Below are 20,630 nucleotides of genomic sequence, written 5' to 3'. Positions count from 1 at the left end.
TTACTCACCCTCATGCCATCCCAGATGTGTCTGACTTTCTTTCTTCTGCAGAACACAAATTAAGATTTTTAGAACAATATTTTAGCTCTGTAGGCCAACATTTTGATGCTCCAAAGCAGCTTAAAATTAAACCATAAGACTCCAGTTGTTTAATCCATGTCTTCAGAAGTGATATGATAGGTGTGGGTGAGAAACAGATCAATATTTGTAATTTTTTGCTAGACAGCAGGGGCGATATGCAGAGAATGTGAATCACCAAAAAACACTATAAGAAGAATGTGATTGTGATCTGTTTTTCATCCACACCTATCACATCACTTCTGAAGATATTGATTTAACCACTGGATTCTTATGGATTACTTTTGTGCTGATTTGTGTGATTTTGTTTAGCTTTTAAATGTAGCCACCCATTCACTTGCATTGAATGGACCCACAGAGCTGAGAAATTCTTCTAAAATCTTCATTTGAGTTCAGCAGAAGAAAGTCATACACATCTGGGGTGGCATGAGGGTATTATTAGTAAATAATGAGAATTTACATTTTTGGGTGAACTATCCCTTTAAGGGCTCTTGTCAGATGTGGATGAATTTGTCAATAAGAGATGTTTGGAAAATTTCTAGTAATTATTATGGTGAAAATGTCCCACAGGAACATTATATATAATGCTGAAATATAAACCAAAGCAAGATTATGCTTTATTAATGCATTCATTTACTATTTCATAGCTTTTAAATTCCAGCGTGTCTACAGTTTTCAGAGTCAAAAGAATTTAGATAATTAGTTCTGTTCAGCAGTACCTCTGCTCTATAAGCACAGAGTACGCAGCCTGTGTAGGGCACCAATCCCAGTCGTGGAACACTCACTGTGTAAAACCGCCCCCTATCCACTATATTGTGCACTATTTCGAGTGTCTGCCATTTTGTAGGATTGTCTGAATTGTGAGTGAGCCAGTCAATCCCTACTTTTGTTCACTCATTATTACCCACAATGCGCTCTAATTTGTGCAGAAATCTCCTGCAATGTTTTCTTTCATGATGAATGTATTAAATAACTTTTTGACAAATCATTACTTGATTAAAATAACATAATTACATACAGTGAGGCAAAACATACAGATACTTTTTAAAATGTACTCTTTATTTGATCAAATGTGTTTACTCTTTATATTAACACACAGTATATATTAAAAATGACAAACGGAATGAAGATGTATTGTATTAATATATTATTTAATAAGAATAATAAGTAAGGCCAAAGTATTTTAAAAGTTCATATGTGATGTTGTTTCTGTGACAGCCCCAGAGCTCCAACACATTGTGTAAACGTCAGTGTCCGAATTCACACATTTTGTTCACTCACTGCTGAGATATAGTGCACTAACTGCCATTCACTATATAGGGAATAGTGAATGAGTGAATGATTTTGGACACAGCCACTCTCTTCGACACATCTCTCACCCGTGCGCCCCATGCACCTCCCTGTGCACATGCAGAAATGCTGTCAGTTTTCGCTCCAGTTTCAATCACCAAGAGCCAAGGCATTTATTTACACTTAACTTGAATGTTTACATGGATTTATACAGTTAATCTGCCTGAAGTGGCTACAATAGTTTCCAGTATCCCCGCGAGAGCATGGGGTAAATGAGTATCTTGAAATATCTGCTTGTCTTGATGTTAAATGAAGGAATTGCATGATGAATCTATTCTTTTGTTCACTGTGCAGAGCGAAGAAAATATTTCACTTTGAAGAGTTTGATGCTGCAGCACTGATGACTTGAGTGACAGTCTATGACAGCAGTGCGCACCTCTGTGTGAACTTCCGCTCTCGTAAAAGTCCCATTCAATTATCTCTCAATAAATTATGCATTAATTAATATTAAACCCAGTAATGTAACGACAGGAATGCCACCCATTGTAAAGAAGTAAAAGTAAAAAGATTTCATTAGAAATTTACTTGGCTGAGAAGTACCCTCTTTGAAACCTGCTCTAAAAGTAATTTCCCCCCAAAAAAGTTACTCAAGTAAATGTAACGGGGTAAATGTAGTGTGTCACTGCCCACCTCTGTCTGCCAAGAGGCAAAAAAATCTTTTTTTTCAGGCTATTGAAATCGAGAAGTGAAATTTATTTCACTTCTCAATTTCTTTTTTTTTTTCAGTGTAACAGTGAGTGTAATTGGACCTTGTCTAAACATTTCCATGATTCCAGCAGACATTGCAGAATGTAAATGCATTCAAATTATCTTACATAAACATTAAAAGTGATAGTTAATCCGAAAATGAAAATTCTGTCATCGTTTACTCACCCTCATGTTACCCAAACCCATATGAGTTTCTTAAGTGGAACAACATGAGGGTGAATAAATAATGATAACATTTTTATTTTAAGGTAACTTATCCTTTTAATAACAGTCTGACATACAGTGTTTTCAAGGGAGATCTACCAAATACTATAATACTGCAAACTGCACTAATAGTCAAGCTAGTCCATGTTAGCACTCTTAAATGAGCACCACACTTGCAACTAGGGCTGCTCCCTAATAGTCGGCCAAACGTTAGTCGATGAGAAGAGTCTTGGTCGACCAAGATTTGATTGGTCGGTTGGTCAAAGGAAAAAAATCTCCAGAGGAAGTGGCGAAGTCATGCAGTGATGGTCAGACATGATCATTTACATGGCTGGTCCATGCAGTTATTAATTATTTCGGGCAGGAAATCCAAAGTGTGGGATAATTTCGAGAGGGTAAAGGATGACCTCAAGAAGGTGACATGCAAACTCTGCAAGCAAACATTCACCTATCATTCCTCGACCTCAAACATGGCTTTTCATTTAAAATATGTAAGTAGCCTAACGTTAGCCACATAGCATGGCCACTCACTCTAATGTTAGATAACATAGATAAATATGCACTATTAAGCTTATCCAAGTGTTCGTGGGGAGTGGAGAAGCTAAATTAGTACCTCACTGACTGCATGTTTAACTTAAAGTGCATTTCTCTCTATAAATTAACAAAATGTTCAGACAGTCTCCTTGCTGTTTTTTCTGACACATTAAGAATCATGACCACTTTTGCTGGTATCTCTGCGTCTCGCTTCTTGTGTGCACTAGTAAAATTTATATTTTAAAGGCTCATTATTATGGTTTAGTATTTGTCTGTAGAATAGTGTTAGCAATGTTACTTATAACATTCTTTCTCAGACTTGGAACTCAAACCATTTTCTGATGCCCCCCAAAAAATATATATTTAAGTAATTAAATTAATATCATAAATGTGCGACAACTAGTCCACTAATGGCTTAACTAAGGACTACTAGTCGACTTGGAAAATCTTTGGTCGGGGGCAGCCCTACTTGCAACCAGTTGATTATGCTGTTCAATCTAATAAGGAGAGTGTGCAGGATTAGGCAACACATTCACAGCATTCCCGTAGTTGCACCATTCTAAGACTGACAGGCAGAATGAAGCAAGAGCTAAAGGAGCTGACTTTGAGCTGGTGAGGAAAGACTGTGGGTGGGATAGGGCTCTAGAGCTAAACATAGTGAAATGCCTCAAACTCCAATGAAGAGCCACCAGCCATGAGGTAGATTTCAATTCAGGCTACAAGAGTATATAAATGAAATTAAGAGCCTACTTGTTAATAGATTAAGTTACTATTTACAAACAATTGCACCATTCCGCTACTTCTTGGTTCTTTTGGAAGACAAGACAAGAGCTTAGTTCAGTGGTTACTTCATACAAATTGAGCTGAAAACAACCAAAACATTTTGTTTATGAGGTTGAAACACCCCATTTCCTACAGATTATTAGAGATTTTGGCTTCTTTACATTTTACATCAGGATCGTTGGATAAGGAAAAACTCAAGATTTGACATAAATCTTCATTATTCAGGGATCGCCATCAATGGTATTTTCTCTCATATGCATATAATTGTGTGCACCCCTTGACACTGGAGAAAAAAGAGTGCTGAGGTAGCTGTAATACATGCATGGTGTATTAACACAAAAGGAAAAGAGCGAAGGTCATCAGTTTTAGCCGGGTGTGCATGCAGCTGTGTGTTGCACCAGGGCCACAGTAAACTGTGGTTTATACAGCTTGAATCGTGGTGAAAATAAGCAAATACAATAGCCATTAAAAACACAAATTCTTTATTAAGAGGTGTAGTAATATGCTGAAGGCAGCATTAACAAAAGAGTTTAGCACATGCTAAAAAGAAGAAGAAAAAAAAAGAATATGAAATGTTTTTGTATCTCAAAAGCACCAGTCTTCCATTGTCACTTAAATACTTTGGCCATCTGTTTTAATACACTTCATAAAGTCTTCTTATTCTTGGCCAATGAAATCTAAGCCACAACGCTTATCTTTGGGACAGTAAAGCACAAACTGTTTTTGTTCAAATGGCATCTGTTCGTCAATTTTGCTTATAATTTTCAAATGGCTTACTCTAGTTTGTGTTCTTAAAGTGATAGCTCCTCCAAAAATGTCTCATCATTTACTCACCCTCATGCCATCCCAGATGTGTATGACTTTCTTTTTTCTGCTGAACACAAACAAAGATTTTTAGAAGAATATCTCAGCTCCATAGGTCCAGACAATTGGATCTGAGATGGCATGAGTGTGAGCAAATGAAAAGATCATTTTTGTTTTTGGATGAATTATCACTTTAAGAACACAAACTAGAGTAAGCCATAAATCTGTCATTCCACAGATTTAGTGTAACATTCAAAGCAGTTTTTCCAGTGCTAATGAAAAAAGATGTTGGGCTGCAAGCTGACAGGATGATCTCAGCAATGATGGATAATAATGGGCTTTCCCTTACAAAAACGTTACTATGGTAACCACATTTTCCATCAAAATTACATAGAAACTACAATTGTTGTTGCTAGTGTACAAAAAAAAAAGAAGAAAAGTGGGAACGCCTTCAAACAGCATATCTTTCAAAATCATCTTGTTTAATTATTTTTAAAGCAGTGGATATTACCAAGTTAACATGTTTTTATTGTAATAACATGAACTGTGGAAACCAGGGTATTTTGGCAGAAAATACTGTTATCATGATAAATAAACTCTGTGCACACATACAGAGACAGACACTATAAGTGAAATCTCTTGTTATATTTAAAATATACACTGGCGGCCAGAAGTTTGGAATAATGTACATATTTTGCTGTTCAATCAATGTTTTTAGGAATGAAGGTTATACATTGCTTAAAATTATGGATCTTAACCCCACTGAGCTAGACTGTAAGGTGTGTGAGAAGGGACCGACAGCCACATCTATGGCAAGTGCTACGGGAAGCATGTGGTGAAATGTCACCTGAGTATCTGGACAAACTGACAGCAAGAATGCCAACGATCTGCAAAGCTGTCATTGCTGCACATGGAGGATTGTTTCATGAAAACTCCTTGTTTTATTTTAATAGTAATTTTTACATTATTAATGTCCTGACTATATATTGTGATCAGTTGGATGCCACTTTGTTGAATAAGAGTACCAATTTCTTTCCACAAGAGCAAAATCTGAACATTATTCCAAACTTTTGGCCACCGGAGTTTATATATTTATCTTCCTTCTGAAGCCTAACTCTGAGATAATTTAGACATGTGGTTTAGTAGATAAGCACCTATGCTGAATGTTATGTCAGTACATGTATTCAGTTAACACTGTTAAAGTTTCCAAAATGTTCACTGTATAATAGATATATAATATAATATCAACTTCTAAACTGTTCCTGTTAGTATTTAATTATACCTGTCCATGCAGTAATTACAAAATCAGTCTGATTTATATTTCATTAAAGAACATTTATAAGAAGCAATAATTAATTAATTAATGTACCGATTGAGAACAACAAACAAAACTATAAGCTGTAAAGCAGTCACGTATATAATACTTCATCATTTGTAAATCATTTTCATGATATTGCCAATTGGATGCCTATATAAGAGTGTCGCAAACAGTAGTTTGGAGACAAGCAGAACGTTTGATGAAGACATTCGCTTCTTTTATCATAGTCATTCAGGATGTTGCATCTCCTGCCCAGCATGTACTGATGTAGCTAAGCTGAAGTTTGTGGGCAGATATAAGATACATGACTATCTGTATACATATCTGATACACCTTATCTGTCAGAGAGTCCTCCGTCTGCAACAAAGATGGAGTTGAAATCCAGGCTCCAATATTTGAACATAAGACCAACTAGAAACCTTCCCTAGTAAAAGTGTGGATCAGTCATATGTTCATTGATATTATGCAAATTGGGTCTCCACGGACATAAAAAAAAGCTTTCCATTCCCATGTGAAACAACAGCATCATTATTTTTTATTTGCAATGTATACTGCTATACAGTATGTATTTTATTCCCTTTTTGTTTTATCTTTTTAATTACTAGGTTAACAGAAATCTATTCTCTATTAAGTAAGATGAACATCTTTCAAATGTGTTGTCAATGAAGGAGAACAATTGGGAAAGTACTAACATAAAGAAAAGTTTTGGCTTAAAATTCCTAAACTGGTACCAAATATTAGTTCATCCTGCATTAAGGACTTTGTAAAGAATGACAAGCATTATGGAGGTGGACAGAAAGAATAGTGGTCAGTTGAGCTGTCTATGATTGGCCATTGAGGGAGGTGACTCTTTACGCCTATTCTAACTGCAGAAGATAAAATCCCCACCTGCCATTACCCTAAAATCAGGAACCTTGAGCGGAAACACACACACTTACCCACACACCCCAAAATAAAGAAGTAACAAACAGAAACCTCTGTCCTTTTGCTACAGCTCCTAGTAGGGAAGCTTGCCCTGGCAGTGTATATCTGGTTGGGTTCTATTGGGGGCCTTTGGAGATCTGTGAGGCCCCCCACTTGATAAGGTGCATGCATTAGATGTTTGGTTTCATTTGGTAAGAGGAAATTTAGCAGAGTTGAGCAATGGGACAGTTTTGAAAGCCCTTGAGAAAGCATCAGAGTTGCAGATCGTCAGGCGGCGAGGAATCCATGCTGCATCCGTACAGAATGGAGGGGTACATCATCCCACCCGTGAGTATTAATTCTCATCTTCATGGTCTTAATATAGTGTTACTGGTGTAAATAGATGCATAAATGCAAACAAAAAAAATGCAAATTTGCTTTTTAATTGCTGCCAACGAGCCAAAAGGCACTACATGAACTCACTATTGTGGATATACAGTAATAAGGACTAACTGAACAACTGGATTTTTTTTTTATATTAGTTAGTGACATCTTATTGAGTTAAATTGTTTTGGCATCAGTTAGTCTTTTATATCTTGAAGTTAAATTGTACATTTTGTGTCAGTTTTAGAAAAATGAAATATTATATTATTCTGATATTTGCTTGACTGATGTTCACATTTGTGTGAAGAGGATGATGTTGATAATATAGTTAATTCAATTCGGGACTGGATACTGTAATGACAATGTTAATGAATGAATAACAATGAAAGGTATGATGTTACGGCAATCATTTACATCATAGTGTAATGAAAAAAAAAAACAGTTGTTCTCAGAAATGTATAACAATCATAATTTCTATGTAGAAAGAAGAGAGTAGAGAGAGAGTAACCTGGACTGGCTGGATGTCACAGACACCATCTGTTCAAAAAGATTACTGGGCAGTTTTAACAAAAGATGTGAGGCTTTTCCCATATGGTACAGTGTATAATTAATTTTTGTGTTGGCTTTAATCATTCAAACTGGTCACCCTTTGTCTTTCATCTATTCATTTAGCAGCAAACAGAGGAAATGTTTGAATCAGACATGTATCGGCCACCAATGGAGTATCAATACATCATTGATGACGGACAAAATGGTGGGCTGTTATTTTATTACTTATTCCTCATTAACTACATTTTTATTTTCTATTTGGTTATTATCTTTCCCCCTTTCTGCACCAATTAAACAAAGTGTTTTGAGCAAATGGCCTCATTAAACGAAGAAGTCTTCCTACATATGATCTGTTTCAAAGAAGTTACTGACTGATCCTCCAAAACACTTCAGCGTCAGAATACCCAGAGAGGCCCATGTAGACACCATCTCGTTATAGTGAGCTAACGGATCAAAATCACACCTAGAGCAGATGGGACTGTACTGTTAGGAGAGCGAGCGAGTGGAACCGGGCGAATGACCTACCACATAGCAGGAAACAGATGCCTTGTTCTGACAGGAAAAAAAACTACAGACGTAGAACAACAAATATCCCCAAGGGCTTCTGTCCAGAATTAGACAATATAGCTCATATATATAATAAAACACAAACTGTGTAGGTGCTTAAAATGGATTCTGTCATAATGCTAAACAACAGCAACAGTTTCTGTCTTTGAAGCTGAGGGATGTGATGTATAATGTTACTGTATCACACTGTCAGAGTCATTTTTGTTACAGTTTATGGTGTCTACTGGTGTGACCTTTGTATTAATTAGTCATGCCTGCTGCCAGAGAGCTATGTGCACGTTTTTTAAGAAGTTAAATGATAAAGAAACTGAAAACAACACCAAGTTTAATTCTAAAGCAATGATGAAGTGCAGACTAATACATTTTGGAACTTCAAATTAACTCATGTAACAACTATTTCTGTTCAATGAAGGAATATTTTTACATATGTTTCCTCAGTGAACATAAGAAACATAATACATGCACTGTAAATATTAGATCTCTCAAATTGTAAAAAGAGATTTTACTCAACTTAATCTTACATTTTTACCATTCTAACCAGTTTTAATCAAGTTGCAAATAAAACCCTAAAGTTGTCATTAATAAAAACATGTAAGTTGTCCTAATTAAACAGTACTTGAAATGTCACATTTTGGAATCATAACTCAAATATATACGTTCTTTGACCTTTGGCTTCAAGTACTACTAACTGAAAACGATCAATTATAAAATAGCGGCTGTGTGGAACACTCATAAGCCCTTGCGATTAAATATATTAAGTGTGTTTGCTCAAGGAACCTTATGTAGAAAAATAATAATGTTTTTTAAAAAATGTTTTAATTTTGACTTGTTGTTATGTTGTAGATGGTTGATAGTTGTGATTTGTGTGAAGTCACCATTATAATATATTTAATTTAAATAATTAAATAAAAACTATGTTACTTTGGGGTCCGGGGTAGCTCAGCAAGTAAAGACGCTGACTACCACACCTGGAGTCGCAAGTTTGAATCCAGGGCATGCTGAGTGAGTCCAGTCAGGCTTCCTAAGCAACCAATTGGCTCAGTTGTTAGGGTGGGTACTGGGTAGAGTCATATGGGGTAACCTCCTCGTGGTCGCTATAATGTGGTTCTTGCTCTCAATGGGGCACGTGATGAGTTGTGCATGGATGCTGCAGAGAATAGCGTGAGTCTCCACACGCACTAGGTCTCTGTAGTAACGCGGTCAACAAGCCACATGATAAGATGCGTGGATTGACGGTCTCAGATGCGGAGGCAAATGAGATTTGATTGTTGCAAGTCACTACACCATCACAAGGACCTTGAGCGCATTGGGAATTGGGCATGCCAAAATTGCAGAGAAAATTTATAAAAACAGACAAACAAAAAAAGCCACAATGATACTTTAATCACAGATAAGTTGATTACTTGTATGTAGTTGACGTTACTTAAAACAATATGTTCATTTTACTTAAAAAAAAAAAAAAAAGCATGCAAAATGATTGCCTTAAAAAATCTAAGTAAGGTCAACTAATTAGATTTTACAGTGTGGTTGAACTGAATCTGGCACCTAATTTTAGTAGAATTGCATTGGATACAATTATTATGTATGGAAATTAAATAGAAAGCGCATATGTATTACAGGTGCTCAAGTACATACTGCAGATTGTTTTAAATATTCCATGTGGTAAATCCGTCTGATCAATTTGATCACACACATAAACACAAACATTTCATTTAGAGATCTAACCATTAAATACAGAGACACTTAAAACAACATGCTTAAGGCTATTCAAAAAGTGCAACGGAAATGGTGTTGTGAACAGGAAACAGGGCGATACTCAAAGCCCCAGTGGTTACAGTGACAAAGATATAAAAAAAATATATTTCTTGCATACAACTGAATTGAAAGAAAAACTAGTCATGGTAGATTTAGCTGTTGCTTGTGTCTGCTTAGAAAGAGAGCACATGACGTATTGTCATATTTCTTTTGGAGTTTAAAGATGCTTTCTGTCGACCCTCCATTTCAACTTTCCTGTCTTTGTCTAGATAACACATGGGAATACAATTCACATCATGTCCATCCAGTGGATTTTGAAAACCTGCCAGAGAGCCATTTCACAGAGTTACAGAGCATGCAGCCACTACATGTATCAAATGTGCATCGCTTCACAGATGTCGAGCCTGGCCATTTTATCGACCCAGGCCTGACTGGGCATCATCTCACCTTGCCTCCTCCACAGGTGAGACCATTTAACAACACTTGCGCTATAGAATACTCACATTGGTTTCATCAGTATGTTTTTAAGGATTCTTTCATTGTCCCCATTATGTCTGCATATAGCTTCAAATTTGTCTTGATGCCTTCACACAATTGCTCGTGATTTTTTTGCTTGTTCACATGCATCTTTGATAATAACAATACATTTTGAAAACAGTGCAGTAGACCTTTGGAAACGAATACTACACATTTGTCTGATGCATACTGCTTGAAATCATTAAAGTAGGAATCTTAGTATTAAGAACATAAAGTTTCATGTGTTTAATATATCTGGCATTTTGTGAGACACGTGGGTGTAGATGCAGGTTGTAGAATGCATCTGTGCCCATGCTATTGCTCAACTAAGCCTTTTCCTGACCAAAGCTCAACACTGTCACCATAACTGCAGTTTGCACACTCATCAACTGCCATTACACAGAACATCCCCACTTGCACAAACAAAACCACTCTTTATTGTGACACAAACAGAAATACACTGTAATATGAGAGCTCAAATACAGAGAGTCTGAACATGCACGCACACAAAGATACATACACCGATCAGCCACAACATTAAAACCACCTGCCTAATATTGTGTAGGTCCCCCTTGTGCTGCCAAAACAGCACCAACCCACATGACTGTATGAAAATCCCAGGAGATCAGCAGTTACAGAAAAATAAAATCATGCAGTTACGGGTCAGGGACTTCAGTTAATGTTCACATCAACCATCAGAATGGGGGAAAAAATTTGATCTCAGTGATTTCCACTGTGGCATGATTATTGGTGCCAGATGGGCTGGTTTGAGTATTTATGTAACTGCTGATCACCTGGGATATTCATGCAAAACAGTCTCTAGAATTTACTCAGAATGGTGCCCTATACAAAAAACATTCAGTGAGGAGCAGTTCTGTAGATTGGAATGCCTTGTTGATGAGAGAGGTCAACAGAGAATGGCCAGACTGGTTCGAACTGACAAAGTATATGGTAACTCAGATAACTGCTCTGTACAATTGTGGTGTGAAGAATATGATCTCAGAATGCTATTCTGAGATGCGGGTCAGTGCTGTTTTGGCGGCTAAATATTACAATCACTATACTTTTTGTTAATACTGTAAAAACAAAGGTGACCACAGTCTTATTATAGTAACAGTAACCAAAGTGACTATTGTATTTACCTATGTCTTGGAAACTATCATGGTAAATTCTTGAAAAGTGACAGTTGAGGAAGAGCTATTGTTTACTTGTGAATTTAACAGAAGTTAATTTATAGACCAGTAATTTACACCACAACCCCATACATAACAGTGTTTTTTTTTCCGTATAAGCATTGCATGTACAATATAAATGCAGCATGCAGCAATGCTGCTTCCTTGGCTGAGCAAATGTGTGTAACTCTATCACACTTTAAAGTGTGAACTTCAGAAATGTATGCAATATTCACTATAAGGACCTAAATGCACAAAAGCTTGCATCCCAACTGCAGACAGAATGGTCATGTACTCACAAATTTGCTTCACATTCAAGCGCTCAGTTTTGAACATGCCTGCTGTTACTACTAAAAAAAACTGTGTGAATCACACATGACTGGTGCTGATGGACTTGTACATTAAAGTCCCAATTTCAAAACACAGTATGACTATCATGTGTTTTTGAGGAGCTCTTCTTTGTACAGTCATCAGACTTCATGCAACTGTCATGTCACAAGAAATTGCATTTTCACAGCACTGAGGTATATCTACAATATATGAAATTACAAGTTCCTCTTTTTGAGTGTTGAACAAGACTGAAATCTCCATATGACACATTTCAGACCACCTGATTGCACAGACATGTTTTCCTTATCTATAACTAAAAATTGCACCCTTAAAAATAAATGTTCTTCAATGGTTCTTTGCAGCCCCTTATATTCAGGGCCTCTGCTTATAAAGAAAATGTTTTTTTGCTGTTTTTTAGATCAGTTCCTTGTTTTTAATGAACCAATACAATATGTTTAAACAAATAAAGGTTAAAAAGGACTTCCTGTGGCATTGGGCTGTAAAATGTCCTGTATTTCAATTGGAACATTATTTTTAAGAGAGTGTGCTCTCTGCTAATTTTTTATATCTTCACAGATGACATATTTGCCTCGGCCATTGGTGTGTTACCCTCACAGTATACAGCCTTCTCCTCTCCAGCGCAGCTCAGATGATGATGACCCTTGCAATCGCAGTCCTCCTTTAGAGGTGTCTGATGAGGAGAGCATGAGAGATCTCATTACTTCAACAACAGGGGGAGAACATGGTGAGGAAACATCAAATATCTCATCTGTACCACTTAGAGATAGATACACAAACAGACTGACAAGCAGACATACCGACAGACAGACAGATAGATAGAATGGTTAGCCTACTCTTCTACCTATAAGTTCAGAACATGCTGATGTCTTTTGCTTTGTTTTTCAAGGTAACAAGAAGAAAATTCGCTTGTATCAGTTCCTGCTGGACCTTCTGCGAAATGGTGATATGAAGGACTGCATCTGGTGGGTGGACAGAGAAAAAGGCTCATTCCAGTTTTCTTCCAAGCACAAAGAAGCTTTAGCTCACCGTTGGGGCATTCAGAAGGGAAACCGCAAGAAGATGACCTACCAAAAGATGGCGAGGGCACTAAGAAACTACGGCAAGACAGGAGAGGTCAAAAAGATCAAGAAAAAACTTACCTACCAGTTCAGTGGAGAGGTCCTTGGAAAAAGCCACACAGAAAGGAAGCTTTACATGTAAACACATGGTTAAGGCAAGACAAGGGAGAAACTTCCTCCTCTATGAAAAGAGCAATGGACTCATGTGGACTAAAACTATTAGAACATTGACTCTATTGTTTGAAACTCAATTATTTTATTTTCCATTCTTTTTAATTATATAATTAACTTTTGCATTAAGTAAATGTTAAATTCCTTAAAGCTTTTCAATAACTTTTGTGCACCAATATTTACCACAGGATATGTTTTCTGTATATACTTGTGGGGGAAGGACAAATTAAAAAAAGTTAAAGCATATGTGAAAAATATGGTATATGACCAAAGTGGGTAGATTATAAAAATGAGACAAAACCAAATTCTCTATTAGGGATACTTGAGAACTTCACCACGACGGAAAAAAAATATCACAAAAATACAAAAAGCAGAAGTGAAAACAAATGACACAGGCTCACGCAGCACGGAAAATTCTGTCACGTCTGGGCAGTAAACACACAGCCGGAAGATTGACATTTTTTGGCTTGTTTCTGTACTGTTTCTCTCAAAATCACAAGAAAAACAATCTTCAAAGAAACTAGATAAATAAACATTAATTCTCAATATAGGGTGTTCAGCGTGTTTGCTCTAAACCATTACCGGTACATATATTTCAGGGTAATTTTTCAGCACTCTAATGACTTGCAATTCTTTAAATACAACCTTGTGGTATACAACAAATATCAAGAATCAAATCCTGACAACTTTGGGAACATTTAAAAATGAATAACTAATGAAAATGCACTTAGGTTGCCTTGATAAGAAACTGTCTACTCAGAACATAGATGTAACTTAGCTCATTGGTCAAAACCATTAGTGAAAATACAGCCATTTTCAACAGTGTAAATCACCATTCACAAAAGAACCTCCAATGAATGCAAAATAGCATCTCAGCGCCCTCTGTCAGTTAACACAATCTAAAGACAAATTTTAATATATATTATTTTAATAAAATGTTTTTAAAAAAACATAAAATATTAATTCCTCACACAAAACCATAAATAAAGCCAATAAATAAGAGTTCTTGTAAGAAAGAATGCACAATTATCTCTGACAACACATATGCATCTCTTCCCCATAATGCATGTACACTTTACACAAATCTATGCTGATTTATTGTTCTTTAACAATTATATTCAAGGAACACTCCATGTATATGTGGATCAGTGAGTCTGAAAGCTACTTTACATAAACGCACCAGTCCCTTTGGAATCCCTGCTGCCTTTTCCTTCCCTCTGTGTTGAATGGAGGCTTTATAAACCCTTTGAAATGTAACTTCATCAAGTCATGGAAGATTTTCAAGGAATCCTTAAAATATAGTGGCAAAACATGAGTCAAGCTAAGAAAAAGATACAGACTTTGAACAAAAAAAAACTTGCTGAACAAAAATGTTAAAACAAAAGCCTATTTCAATCAAGTATTACATAATTCACACTTCACAATCTTTCATTTACATGAAAATATCACAAACAATTTTATCAGCATTTTCACTATACAGTTAGAATAATAAAAAATACGACTGGAATTTCCTTCACAGCATTTTCCTCTCTTGCCTGTCCCTCATTTGAGCAGATGTATGTAAACCATCTCAGGCCTGCAGCCACATGTGTGATCTCATCGGTTGACCTCCCCAATCTCTGTTATTATCCCACTATTCCATTTCTCTTGCACTTTCCTGGTCAAGTAAACCTCACAGAACATAAAAGAACAAGCAGATCAATTGTTTTGTTTAGTGAGTGCTGAGCATGCACAATGAGAGATTGTCTTAGAAAATGACATTGTGGTGACTGATATGTTTCAGTATACATCAATTTAGTCTTTTAGTTCTGTTCTATATGAAAGCCTCTCCTAAGAGGAAACAAGCATAACCGAACTTGATAGAATCAGAGGATATTTCCTAACCTTTTCCTGTGGGTCTGGGGTATGAAGGATTTTTGTGGCCCACATGCAAATTGTGTTTTCAGATGCTGAGTTTATTTCCATTGGTAGATTCTCTACAATGGGGGGTGGGGGGGGGGTGGGGGGGGGGGGTTGTAGAGTTACACTTAAACTCTAATTGAAAAGTGTACATTTGTTCAAATATCACAGTTTAATTATTTCTAATAAACACCTTTGAGCATACAGACAATGTTAAAGCAGGCAGCTTAGAGGCAGATTGTCTTTTTATGCTTTTAATATAAATATTCAATAATTTTCTGTATCAAATGTTAATGTAGCTGGGTCATTATCGAAATATTGTGAATTTTGGCACAATGCCACTTTAAAGACATTTTGTATACAAGAATGTTTAAAATGTTACATACATTATTTACATTTAATTTTAATGACATGTGCGTGTTTAAAGAATGATTGCCGCTTACTTCGTGAACGGGGACTTCATTTTAGATTTGTTTTCTACACACTGCCAGTTTCCAGCTTTGACTGTTTCGTCATTTTTATATCACCAGAACTTGAATTTGAAAAAGCCTCCAAATTCATGATCTTCAAAAAAGACTGGAAGAAATTTGATGTTATAGAATTTTTTTTTATTTAAATATTTGAAAATGTTTTGTGTGGATACACCAATAAAATTCAGGTAGTGAAATTCAAGTTTGTATTATTCGAGGTGTGGATTTCAGGTTGTGAATTCATGTCTCAATATTCAGGTGGCAAATATTGAGTATAACATCAGGGAATGCAAAGAAGAGCAAACAAGCGTCGAGGTAATCCATCTCTCTCCGACAATCGCAATGCAATGGAAACAGCTAAAAAAATCAATTTTAAACAACTGTGACAATGACACTGTGAAAAAACTAAAAGGTATCATTTAGGGATACTTATTATTCTTTTTTATTAATGTGTTTTGAAGAAAACATCAACTTAATCAGTAAATTGGATTCTTCACCTAACAGCAAGTTTCATCGAGAACCTTATTTCAAATTACATTTACCAGTGGAAACGAATAATATAAATGCCTCTTTTTAACTGCAAGTCTACAAAAAAAAAGTAAATAATAAAAAGATGAAATAAAAAGATAGATTCTATAAATGTGTTAAATGGTTATGAGATCAAAAAGGTTTGTGTGTGTATATATATATATATATATATATATATATATATATATATATATATATATACAGTGGATCCGGAAAGTACATGTGATTGTTTTCATTTTTTATTTTTAATAAATTTGCAAAGATTTCAAACAAACTTCTTCCACGTTGTCATAATGGGGTATTGTTTCTAGAATTTTGAGGAAAATAATGAATTTAATCCATTTTGGATTAAGGCTGTAACATAACAAAATGTGGAAAAAGTGAAGCGCTGTGAATACATAAGCATTCACAGCCTTTGCTCAATACTTTGTTGAAGCACCTTTGGCACCTATTACAGCCTCTAGTCTTTTTGTGTATGATGCTACAAGCTTGGCACACCTATTTTTGGGCAGTTTCTCCCATTCTTCTTTGCTGGACCTCTCAAGCTCCATCAGGTTGGATGGGGATTGTCGGTGCACAGCCATTTTCAGATCTCTCCAGAGATGTTCAATCAGGTTTAAGTATTTTGCATTATCCATCCATCCATCCATCCATCCATCCATCCATCCATCCATCCATCCATCCATCCATCCATCCATCCAACTTCAACCGCTTATCCGAAGTCGGGTCGCGGGGGCAGCAGCTCCAGCAGAAGGCCCCAAACTCCCTTATCCCGAGCCACATTAACCAGCTCTGACTGGGGGACCCCGAGGCATTCCCAGGCCAGTGTGGAGATGTAATCTCTCCACCTAGTCCTGGGTCTTCCCCGAGGCCTCCTGCCAGCTGGGCATGTCTGAAACACCTCCCTAGGGAGGCACCCAGGGGGCATCCTTACCAGATGCCCAAACCACCTCAACTGGCTCCTTTCGATGCAAAGGAGCAGCGGCTCTACTCCGAGCTCCTCACGGATGACTGAGCTCCTCACCCTATCTCTAAGGGGGCTTCCACCACCCTTCTGAGGAAACCTATTTCGGCCACTTGTACTCACAACCTAGATCTTTCGGTCATGACCCAGCCTTCATGACCATAGGTGAGGGTAGGAATGAAAATTGCCCAGTAGATTGAGAGCTTTGCCTTCTGGCTCAGCTCTCTTTTGTGACAACGTTGTGATAGAGCGAGTGCAATACAGCCCCCACTGCCCCAATTCTCTGGCCAACCTCCTGCTCCATTGATACCCTCACTCGTGAACAAGACCCCGAGGTACTTGAACTCCTTCACTTGGGGCAATACCTCCTTCCCTACCCGGAGTACGCACTCCATCGTTTTCCTGCTGAGAACCATGGCCTCAGATTTAGAGGTACTAATCCTCATCCCAGCCACTTCATATTCGACTGCCAAGCGATCCAGTGAGAGCTGAATGTCATGACCGATGATGACATGAAGACTACATCATCTGCAAAAAGCAGAGATGAGATCCCCAGTCCACCGAACCGCACACCTTCCCCACCCCGACTACGCCTCGATATTCTGTCCATGAATATCACAAACAGGATTGATGACAAAGTGCAGCCCTGGCGGAGACCAACCCCCACATGGAACAAACTTCGCTTTGTGCTGAGGACCCTGACACAGCTCTCGCTTTTGAAGTACAGGGATTTAATCGCCCTAAGAAGGGCCCCCCCCCAACAGTATCTCCCGGGGGACCTGGTCATACGCCTTCTCCAGATCCACAAAACACATGTAGCATACTCCAAGGCCCCCCTCCAGGATCTCTCCAGCACCTTGGAGTAAACTTTACCAGGGAAGTTGAGAAGTGTGATACCCCTGTAGTTGGCACACACCCTCTGATCCCCCTTTTTGAAGAGTGGAACCACCACCCCATTCTGCCACTCTTTAGGCACTGTCCCAGACTTCCACGCAATGTTGAAGAGGTGTCATCCATCACACCCCCTCCACATCCAAAGCTTATGTTGGATCTCATCAATCCCCGGTGCTTTGTCACTGCAGAGTTGTTTGACTACCTCAGTGATCTCGGTTATTTTGTATTATTAATAAAAAAATATATATTAATTGCCTTCAGAGGACAACGGAGTGTGTTTAATCATTACATCCAAGGTAATATTAATCGGGTATATAGCTACCTCTTGTTATTACTGTAAATAAGTGAAATAATACAGACCTATGGCTGACTGAAACAACAGCCGCCTTTTGTAAGTGTGTGGTACATGTTTTGGCTGTTTGATAATATTTATTATAATTATATTTCACTTTCTCTTACACATTTGTACTAGTGCTGAATGAAAAATGTATAGCACACATTCTGCTCCTAATTGTTTACATTACCAGTCTAGATTGCTTGAGTTAGCATGCCATCTCACTTTTTTACATTTTTATCAAAATTCTGGATAGTCTAAACTTTTATGTATTACATATGTAGACTACTGATGTGAAACAGTGTCTTATATACTGTATGTCAGTATCTTATATATTATGTTTATTTTCAGGCAGACCATGTTACCTTCATGATATTACAGATCTGCGCTCCATCTATATACTTTACAGAAATGTTCTGTAATATGTGCATTTGCATTCTACCCCTTACTAAAATTAGACTGTGGTATTCCATTATAGTTTCTTTTGTTTTGCATGTAATGCATGCGTCAAAGATCAAAAGTGATCATTTCACGAGTCATTTAACCTTAACTTTCAGTCTTTTTCTTCCTCACATTTCTTTTAAGAATTAACAAACACACACACACATACACACACAAACATAATAATAAGAGGCCTATAAAGTATTCATTGTCATTTCCTGTAGTTATTATTAATCAGGTTTTATTATATTAATTTCCCATACACTCAATTTGTGCGTATACCGTATAACAAAAACTTTATAATTAATTGTAATGCATGAGGATATTGACCTGTTAAATGTGACATCACTGTATGATCACGAGCCTTGACCAGAATTCCATTTACTTTCATACAGTGTGCTGCTGCGGAATGCGACAAAAGCCAGCACATTTTTGGTTTCTATAAATAAATCTTGAAAGTGTTACTGCTGTTTATTTACCACAGCAACATATTTTTTTTTTTATTATTAAAGTTTATCTTTCAGGTGACACAGCTTAATTTCACCCAAGTAAAGCAGCAATGAAGGGGGAGAACAGAGATATAACACTTAGACGTTTCTGCATTATTTAGACATTTCAGTTATCTGTGTACCAAGTACACAGTGCATGTGTTCATTCATGTAAAATCATAAAAACCAGACTATAGTATGTCATGATTATAAAACATTATAATAATAATAATAAAAGCACTATAATGTCAATTCACCATATATTTTTTTATGTGTATATACTAATTTTGGTCAATAAACAACACATAAGATTATGAAGCACAGACTTTATTCACTCGCCAGACTACAATGTAAACATTAGTCATAAACACTGCCTTGGCTACTTTCGCTTTACGTATGTTCTTCATGACTTAAAAGCAGCTCTTACATTCATACAGATGTGATCATCACAGATGTTTTTTAATTAATCAGACCACAAAATTACACAAAAACATATAAAACTTCTGAATGAGAGATGTTTACTGTGATGCACTGCTGAGATTGGCTGGTGTTATGGATCAACTGGGGATCGTGCTAATTTGAATGGCCTTTTCAGCAGATTCGTTCAATGTGAATTGCCAAGGAGCAATGAAAAGATGTTTTGCACATTATTAAAAATGAAAGCTATATATATTTACCACTATATACTGTAGATATTCATTAATTAATTTAAAATGACTTTTTAGCTGTTTCCATTGCATTGCGATTGTCGGAGAGAGATGGATTACATCAATGCTTGTTTGCTCTTCCTTGCATTCCCGGATGTCATACTCAAATTTTGCCACCTGAATATTGAGACATGAATTTCACAACCTGACCTGAAATCCACACCTTGAATAATACAAACTTGAATTTCAAAACATGAATTTTTTTAGGTGAATTCACACTAAATATTTTCAAATATTAAAACAGTTTTTAAAACAAATATTAACAGCAAAGTTCTTCGATAACATCAAATTACATCCAGTCTTTTTTCAAGATCATGAATTCGGAGGCTTTTTCAAATTCGAGTTCTGTTATAGAATGACGCCATAGGTTTCCGTTAAAAACCAGAATCCATGGCTGTGTCTCGATTGGAAGGACAATTAATAGGAAATTGTTGTAGTGATTGGCATGAGAAGGGTACTGTGTTTGTGAATGATATATTAGATGATAATGGTAACTTCTTGGAACATATTGTCTTCTTGCTCTAGTATAATCTTAACTGCACGCACAGAGAATATAATAAGACATGTAAAACAATGCCTTTACTATTATTACAGTTAATCCAAAACAAGTTGATGTATGCAAGAATAAGACTTTCACTAACCTTACCTAATCTAGTAATTAATGATTGTAATTTATATGACAGTAAATGTAATAACAAAT

At 36.6% G+C, this 20,630-nt stretch overlaps 1 protein-coding gene across 4 annotated transcripts; it reads left to right on the top strand.

Moving 5' to 3' along the window:
- Window positions 1-6,693: 6,693 nt before the first annotated feature.
- On the top strand, window positions 6,694-13,753 carry spi1b (Spi-1 proto-oncogene b). 4 transcript variants are annotated; one of them, XM_052091955.1, is made up of 6 exons: window positions 6,694-7,030; window positions 7,549-7,641; window positions 7,742-7,820; window positions 10,207-10,400; window positions 12,532-12,700; window positions 12,863-13,753. In XM_052091955.1, exons 1-6 carry the CDS (start codon window positions 6,989-6,991, stop codon window positions 13,174-13,176), a joined length of 891 nt encoding a protein of 296 aa, XP_051947915.1. In that variant the 5' UTR covers window positions 6,694-6,988; the 3' UTR covers window positions 13,177-13,753. The 4 variants fall into 4 exon arrangements, with proteins under 4 accessions (XP_051947915.1, XP_051947907.1, XP_051947930.1 ...); XM_052091947.1 differs by having other exon boundaries at window positions 7,739-7,820; XM_052091970.1 differs by lacking the exon at window positions 7,549-7,641.
- Window positions 13,754-20,630: the final 6,877 nt, after the last annotated feature.

This window comes from Xyrauchen texanus, chromosome 2 (assembly GCF_025860055.1).
Source record: "Xyrauchen texanus isolate HMW12.3.18 chromosome 2, RBS_HiC_50CHRs, whole genome shotgun sequence".
Taxonomy (NCBI): domain Eukaryota; kingdom Metazoa; phylum Chordata; class Actinopteri; order Cypriniformes; family Catostomidae; genus Xyrauchen; species Xyrauchen texanus.
This window is presented reverse-complemented; position numbering and strand designations above follow the sequence as displayed.

Bases quoted from the DNA above. Each gene is read 5' to 3' on its own strand.
- spi1b (XM_052091947.1), top strand. From the start codon at position 6,989: ATGCTGCATCCGTACAGAATGGAGGGGTACATCATCCCACCC. The intron at 7,031-7,548 runs GTGAGTATTAAT...ATTTCTATGTAG, and splicing joins AGGGGTACATCATCCCACCC to AAAGAAGAGAGTAGAGAGAG. The intron at 7,642-7,738 runs GTGAGGCTTTTC...CTATTCATTTAG, and splicing joins GGGCAGTTTTAACAAAAGAT to CAGCAAACAGAGGAAATGTT.